Source organism: Aythya marila (genome assembly GCF_965140915.1).
Source record: "Aythya marila genome assembly, contig: HAP1_HAP1_SCAFFOLD_235, whole genome shotgun sequence".
Lineage (NCBI taxonomy): Eukaryota > Metazoa > Chordata > Aves > Anseriformes > Anatidae > Aythya > Aythya marila.
Genome location: NW_028136791.1, coordinates 157,507 through 165,880, shown reverse-complemented (window position 1 = coordinate 165,880; position 8,374 = coordinate 157,507). Strand labels below are relative to the sequence as shown.

At 48.9% G+C, this 8,374-nt stretch overlaps 1 protein-coding gene across 1 annotated transcript; it reads right to left on the bottom strand.

Moving 5' to 3' along the window:
• Positions 1–5,703: 5,703 nt before the first annotated feature.
• LOC309891459 (olfactory receptor 14C36-like) lies at positions 5,704–6,639 on the bottom strand (the record flags this gene model as incomplete). The annotated part of the gene is made up of 1 exon (XM_082785824.1): positions 5,704–6,639. The coding sequence occupies one exon, from the start codon at positions 6,637–6,639 to the stop codon at positions 5,704–5,706; it is 936 nt and encodes a 311-aa protein (XP_082641950.1).
• Positions 6,640–8,374: the final 1,735 nt, after the last annotated feature.

Here is an 8,374-nt window from a genome sequence, read left to right as displayed (position 1 = left end):
AAATGATCCTGCACGGACTTGCTTGCCTGAGACCCTTCCTTGGAGACCTGTGGTGGAGCTTCAGGGGCATGTGACAGTGTGGAGAGGTGGAGGGGTGAAGAGTCCTGGCACAGCAGCACTGCCAGGGTGCAGCTGTGATTGTTCCCTGTTCATGGGCAACACCCTCAGAGATGGTGAATTCACCTGCCTCTGTCCACAACATGCAAGAGAGCTGATGGCAGGCTGGCATCTTTCTGGAGGGAAGTGAGAGCTGCCAGGAAAGCCCAAGCGCTTGGCAGGGACTGTGCGTGCCAGGGAGTCAGTAGCACATGGAGCCCATAGAGCATGTCCCAGGTGGAGCCACCCAAAGGTAAGGTGCTAAATCTTGGTGGGAACAGGAAAGGAGAGCTCTGCAACTCCAGGGAACACAGCAGGCAGAGGGAAAGCAGAGCAAGGTGCTGTGTGTGTGCAGTGCTGCTGCCTGAGGAGCCCCAGGGCCGGTAGTGTGGTGCTGTGCTGTGCTGGGGAGGGCAGCTGGCCTGGGGGACTGCAGGCTGTTTGGGGGAGGGGAATCTCCTGCAGATGGCAGCAGCAGCAGGGACACTGCCACTGCCCTCCACTTCTCCATTTGTTGCTTTGAGTCCAGCCCAGCAAGCTGGGCTGGGGAGGGGACAGGGAGATGCGGATAGCTGGGGAGGGTCTGGGCTGGGCTGGCCTCCTGGGAGAGACGGGGAGAACCAGAAGAGCAGGGGCTGGGTTGGGTCCTTGTTCTCTGGACACCCTGGCAGATGCTACCCTAAGGCATGGTCCCAGAGCAGCCTCTCCCAGCACATTCCCAGCACTGAGCTTTTGGCCCAGCTCGCACAGGTGGTTTGTTCCTCCATGGAAGGACACAGAATGACTGTCAAAAGGACATGTTTGCCTTGTCCATAATGAGACTGCACTCAGTATGTTAGTGGTGAGATGAACCCAAGTGAGTACAAGAGCCCTAGGTTGTTCCCTAGGGGTGCCATGAAGTGGGACAGACAGTGTCTCAAAGTCACTTCCCTTTGAGGGTAATATCCCCTGGGAAACCACATGATTGAAACAATGCCAGAAATTATGAAATATTCAGCTCTTACAGTAATTACAATAATAATTTGCCTCATTCCCAACTTTTCCCTAAAATGCTCATTCAGTGCTTGATTCAGTTTTCCACACAGAGGTGTCTAATTCTTTCAGGATGCCCTGGAGGAGCTGAAGATCTCACAGAGGAAATGTGAGTCGGGATGTGTGGGAGGTCTTCTGCAGCATGAGGTGGTTAGCAGGCAGAGTACCTGAGTGATTGTGCAGGGCACTCCCTGCACCCAGTGCTCCTGGGTGGGCTGAGAAGAGGCCTCCTGAGCACAACAGTGCCTTGTAACCCTGTGGATCCTGGCTGTGAGGTCACCTGTGTCCCAGCACCTGGCTGGCCAACAGCAGGGAGACAGAGCCTCTGAGGTCATAAAGGCCATCAGAAAGCTGCCCCCAACAGGGTGACACATTTGGGGAGGTCAGGGGGAAAGTTGGGAGAATAAAGGTAGGAGATTGTGGAGAGAAGGTGGAGAGAAGATTGGCTTGGCTAAGAGAAAGGAAATTTTAAAGAAGTGACAATGGTTCAGGTAAGGCTGATGGTTCTGCAATATTCACTGGGAAAATAAAAAGTACCTGAAGCAGAACACCAAAGCTTACCTCTAAGCCTCTGCACAATCCATAACTCTGGAAGGCAAGATCTAATCCCTATGACCAAAACTGAACACATAATGCTCAAATCCCACATTCCTGCACTCTAGTCACCTAACTGAAGCAGTTTGGCTCCATGAGGCTGGGCAGGGTTTGGGAGATCCTTGAGCAGTCGCTTGGTCTTGGAAGAGGCAGGCGATGTGACACGGATCTGGTCAGGCAGTAGGACTCAAGGATGAGATGGGTGGGGATTCTCTGCTGAGGTCATCTGTGCCTCAGGATCTCAGGAGACAGCAGGAGGTCCGTTGTTGCAGGAAGCACGGCCGAAAGCACAACAGACACCAGTAGAGTCAGATCATGCTCCATTTTATTGCCCGAATAGCCTAACTTTTATAGTGAACTTAACAGGGGCAGACAGTGTTTTACACAAGATTATTGGTCAAAAGCACTCAGACAAGCAACTACAAGAAAACAACCCCACCTGCAAGAAAACAACCCCCTTGTGATTAGAAGTCACATAGACCTTGTCCTTGAAGCCAACTACTGGTAACAATATTTTTCTGAATTCCTCAATTGGGCGATGTGGGAACACTGTCATGGGAACTTCTCATAGTTGCCCTGGTAGCTTGGTTTGCTCAGCTACAGCAAGCCATGGGATTTTTGCTGTTTCAAGAAATCCCTCAACAGTCCGTCGCTGTGCAGGTGGGTGTCAGGGCCTGATAGGCCACCTTCAGGCACATGGCTGGTGCTTGTGTGTGTATTTCAGCTGTGCAGAAGAAACTAATAAGCTACTGACATGCAGGTGGCTTGAAAATTAATTACGAGATGACTCCTGCCCTACTACCTAACAGAGCTGTACATATCTATCTCCTGCCCATTGACAAGCTTAAAGGCCATGAGCAGATGCATGGCCTTGGACGATGACTATGACCTTGCTTTTATGTGTTTTTTTATTAGGCCACAAAGAGGGTGCCAGGTGGGCATATTCTTATGAGATGCCAATGGTGCCTTAGAAACTCCAAATCCAGTAGTAAGTAAATGGCTTTGCTGAGGACTGTGATGTCACTTCTGCCTCTGGAGCTGATAGGCCAGCAGCAGGAGCATGACTAGGCAAAGGACTGGGAGGTCCCATCTTTGTAAAGTAGCTGCCAGGTCAACCTTTGCCTCTTGGCTGGTAGATAGGCTTTTAGGTTCACATCTCCCGGCGTCTTTCACAGGCCTGCAGAAGACACCTGGCTGGCAAGGTGCTTTTGTGATGCCCTCTGCCCGAGTACCTGATAGGCCCATTCAGAAGCAGCCTTGGCTGTGGATTGTCAAGTCTCTTTTGCCTCTGTACAGGAGTGGAAAGCAGCAGGAATGTGGCTTGGTCATGTCTATCTGAGGACCTGAAAGGCCAGCAGGAAGGCCACATGGCTTGGAAGATCATGGTGAGGTTCCTTCTGTCTAGTCAGATGACAGGCAACAAAAGGCTGATGGGTTAAGATGCCTGTGTAATGGGTAGTTTCCAAGATGATGGAGCTTTTTTTAGTAGTTGGAAAAAGCATGCAAGAGAAAAACTGGAGAGGGTAGAGACATCAATGAAGGCACAGAAATACCAAAGACAGAGCAAGGTGGAAAAGCAAAGATGGGTGTTTGCAGCCAAGGGGGAAATGGGGCCAGCTGTGGGACAGCACAGGTCAGCTGTTGGCGGAGGTGGAGAAGGGCACTGGCAAGGCAAGACTTAGCCAAGAAAACAAAGGTCTTGTCCCCTTGGCTATGTCAGTTTTCTCTGCCACCAAGGCCTAGGAGGAGACATTGCTCTCAGCATTGGGACCTCATCTCCTCTTTGCACCCCCTGAGGGAGGCCAAGAAGTGTCACACCACTGTCTTTCACTTGGTACTGTATACCCCACTGCCCAAAGAAGAGCCTGGAACCCCACATGAGGACAGGAGCTCTCTGCTCAAGGCTGGCAGCAGGGCTGCTCAGGGCTGGCAGCAGTTTCATTATCCTTTCTGCGTGATGAAACAAAGCCAGGATTTTCTCAGAGTCAGAGTCATTACAGGTAGGCCAAGGCACCTGCCCAGTGCCTTGGCCTACCTGTAATCATGGTCTCCAATTACCTGCTCTAAGGAGTCCATGGGGCCTTGTCAATATTCTGGGTCTGGCTGGGATGGAGTTAACTTTCACTGCAGCAGTCCATACTATGCTGGGCTCTACATTTGTAGCTAAAACAGCACTGGTATCACACCAGCATTTTGTCTACATCTGTTCAATACTGGCACAACACCAGGACACCCTCTAAACCCACAGGAGCCAGCAGGCTGGGGATGGATAAGAGGTGGGGAGGGGACGTCACCAAGGCAGTATTTTATTTTATTTTATTTTATTTTATTTTATTTTATTTTATTTTATTTTATTTTATTTTATTTTATTTTATTTTATTTTATTTTATTTATTTTTTCTCCAGCATACTTTCTTCTCCCCCTTTCCCTTTGAGGAGGAGTGAGAAAGCAGTTGTGATAGAGCTTGGCTGCCCACCTGTGTAAAGCCAACACATCAAATCATCAGGAACTTCTCCTGACTGCCATGAGTTTTCAAATATTATGTCCCCTTAGGACTTGAATCACTTCTGGCATCAGACCTCTCCACTGATACCTGCAGTTGCACCTCATAGCTCTTTTGCCCCAACTCCCTCCTACTTTCCTTAGAGAACAGGCTGCACACAGGTAGAGAAGGATGATTCTTAGTTGCAAGCAAACTAAAGTATGATGAAGCTTAATAACAACCAAACACACTGCTCAAGTGTATGCTAGGTCCAGGCTGTATCCAGTGAAGTTCGCCTCCCTCAAGGGATAGTCTTATGAGCATTTGATTTCAGCCAGTAGACATAAAAGGTTACATAAATGCACAATTTGGGAGTTGCCTAAAGGCACCATTAGAAAACATAAAGCAAGGAGAAGTTTTGAACTCTGTGAAGTTTAAAGCAGCAAAATGATCATAGAATCATAGAGTCATAGACTTATTGAATCAAAGACTGTAAGATCATCTTAGTCCAATCCTCCTGCCATGGGCAGAGGCATCTCTTACTACATCAGGTTGCTGAAAGCCCTTTCCAACCTGACTTTGAACACTTTCAATGGCAGGGCATCCATAACTTCTCTGGGAAACCTGTTACAGTGGTGCACTACTCTCATCCTGCAAACTTTCTTCCTTATATCCAATCTAAATCTCAGCACTTTCATTTCAAAAGCATGACCCCTTGTCCTGTCACTACAGACCCTGATATTTCATTTCTGTGCTTTAGTTTGATTAAAAGGTCCTGTCTCAGCAATGCTGGTCTCCTGTCTCCCTTGCCTGGTTTCTCCAATGCCTCAGGAAACATGGGCAGTGCACTCAGGATACCCCTTTTGTTCCAGAGATGCTGGCGGGGAGGCCAGATCTTGTACAACATTCAAAGCATTTGTGAAAGGTTCAGACATGTTTAGCTAAAGCCTCAAGAGAATTGGTGTAAATCTAAGGAATAACCTGTTGGTACCATTATCTACAGGAAAAGAGAAACTCTGGGAATTGTGCAGAGAAGGGGAAGCAGGTTCTTGTTGATGGTACAAGGTTCCCTGTAGTCAGTCTCTCAGTGCCTCCTGGAACTCACAGCTTACCGAGTTCAGAAGTGCCAGCACCTGATGTGATTATAGAAAGCAGATGGAGAAGGCCTTCAGGGAGGCAAAAATGAGGTGCTGACAAACAGGCAGTCTATGGACAAGTGAGGGAGGAATAGGGAAAATAAGTTTTGTTGACTACCGGCCTCTGCACTGAATAAATCCTTTCTTAATGAAAAGAAGAAACAGGAGGCCACCTGCCATGCGATGATAGGCCCATTTACAGAAGGCCTCTGAGTCAGTCTGACTGCAGGGACAAGTCTATTCCCTGCAGAAATGGAATGAATGCAAGCACCTGTGTACAGCCATGATTATCAATGACAGAATGCCTCAAAGCACATTTGTCTGAGATCAATCAGAGATCACTTGTGGAGAGAGACAGGCACTTTATTTCATCTTAATTACCACCAGTAGGATCAGTTTCTTCAGTGCCCCTTTGAGTTCCTGGTTCCTCATGCTGTAGATAACAGGGTTCACTGCTGGAGACACCACTGAGTACAGAACTGTCATCACCAGATCCAAGGATGGGAAGGAGATGGAGGGAGGCTTAAGATAAGAAAACATGACAGTGCTGAGAAACAGGGAGACCACGGCCAGGTGAGGGAGGCACGTGGAAAAGGCTTTGTGCCGTCCCTGATCTGAGGGGATCCTCAGCACAGCCCTGAAGATCTGCACATAGGACAGCAAAAGGAAAACAAAACATGCAAAGAGTAAACATGCAGAAACCACAATAAGCACAACTTCCGTGAGATAGGCATCTGAACAGGAGAGCTTGAGAATCTGGGGAATTTCACAGAAGAACTGGTTCAGGGCATTGCCATGGCAGAGTGGGAGAGAAAATGTATTGGCAGTGTGCACCATGGCATTGAGAAAGCCACTGCCCCAGGCAGCTGCTGCCATTTTGACACAAGTCCTGCCACCTATGAGGGTACCATAATGTAGGGGTTTGCAGATGGCAACGTAGCGATCATAGGCCATGACAGTGAGAAGAAAATACTCTCCTGAAATCAAAAACACAAGCAGAAAGACCTGGGCTGCACAACCTGAGTAGGAGATAGTCCTGGTGTCCCACAAAGTATTGGCCATGGCTTTCGGGAGAGTGGTGGAGATGGAGCCCAAGTCAAAGAGGGAGAGGTTGAGGAGGAAGAAGTACATGGGGGTGTGGAGGCGGTGGTCGCAGGCTACGGCTGTAATAATAAGGCCATTGCCCAGTAGGGCAGTCAGGTAGATGACCAGGAAGAGTGCGAAGTGCAAGAGCTGCAGATCCTGCATGTCTGCAAATGCCAGGAGGAGGAACTCAGTGATGGAGCTGCTGTTGGACATTTTCTTCCTGTGAGCCCAGGCAACTGTCCCAAAACGAAAAGACAGGAAAGGGTTAGGACAGACTTCTCTGCAAAAAACAAAGCCATTTCTCATAGACTGTCTTCCCCAACACACTCATCCTTTGTCCTTTTTTGCAAGACCACTGTGCAGTTCCTTACTGGAACTCTACTTTTGGCTGACTGAGAGTGTCATGAAGAGCTTGGCCTCTGCCTGTAGACTCCCAAGGTGTTGGTTTTTTAATTCTGTAGTATCTGAAAACAGGGGGATGGAGGGGTCAGATCTGATATTCAGGATCTCCCAGGTGGAATCCCTCTGAACACAGAAGGGCTTGTCAGCATCTGCACCCCAAATTCTATGACGCTTGCAGAAATAAGCTTCAGACCTTTGTTTGTTTGTATTTTGGACAGCCCTTTGAGCCCCACCTTCTCCCACCTCCATCACCTCCTCTGGGAAGTTTTCTTTGAAGGCAGAGCTCCTGAGCATCTGTGGGGCACTCAGGCACAACATCTGTGAGTCCTGACAGGCAAAAGATTTGCAGTGGTTTTGTGCAGGGTGAGGCAAGCTGGTGTGTCCATTGGTGTTGTTCCCAGCTGCCCCATGCTTGCTCCTTGCTACGGAGGGGTATTACGGTCCTGTGTCCCCCTGAGAAGAAACCAAACACCTCTGAGAGCACAGGCATCAACTGCAGATCACTGAGTGCCTCACCCTGCCTCCAGGTACCTGAGCAAGTTGTCAGCACCCCACTGCTAGCCAAGGAGTTCCTTTCACCATCCCAACAGCATTTTCCTGCCCATAACATTTCTGTACTTCTCCATCAGATAAAGCAGAGCTGCTATGGGAGATTGCAGCCTGGAAGGAGCTCACAGCTTGGAAGGACATCTCAAGAACTTCATCAAATGTCCTAATGAGGGCATATCTGGTGAAGGGAGGGTCAGATCTTTTCCCACCCCCACTAACTGCATTGCCAGAGTCCCACAGTGTAAAGGAAGCCTGGGACACCACTGCACGACATATCAAGAGGTGCCCCTGTTGCCCTGACACAGGATTTTGGTTAAATATTTTGTCTTAGTGCCTGCCCTTCTCTGCTGCCTCGAGCTCTCTCTGCTGGGAGCTGCTTCTCTGTCCCCATGTATGTGCCCTGCCATGGCTCACAGACCCCATGCCCTGTGCTGTGTGCTCAGCTCTGCCCTGCAGACACCTCCAGGGGCAGGGAACAGCCCAGGGGCATTGCCACCTGTTGTGGTTTAGCCCTTCAGGCAACTCAGCACCATACAGCCATTCGCTCACTTCCCCACAGTAAGACAGGAGACAAAATCAGAAAAATAAATCCTAAAACTTGTGGGTCAAGATCAGGGCAGTGTAAGAGGGGAATAAAAATATATATATATAAAAAAAAAAAAAAAAAGGAAAAAGAACATGTAGAACAAGTGATACACAATGGCACATCACCAACTGATGCCCAGCCAGCTTTGCGTAAGCACTGCTCAGCACAATGTGTTATCAGCCTTCTTCTCATCCTAAATACAAAGCACAGCACCATAACAGCTACTAGGAAGGAAACTAACACTACCCTAGCCAAGACCTGGACGCTATGTTTGCATGCAGCTCACACAATCCCTGATGAAACAGGGAAGGTGACAGTCTTATCTGCAGGCTATTGGTTGCTGAGGTTCCTCACAAACCTCAGGGTGATGCTTTAGGAATCTGAGCCCTTCCTCTAAACCTGACATCCCTC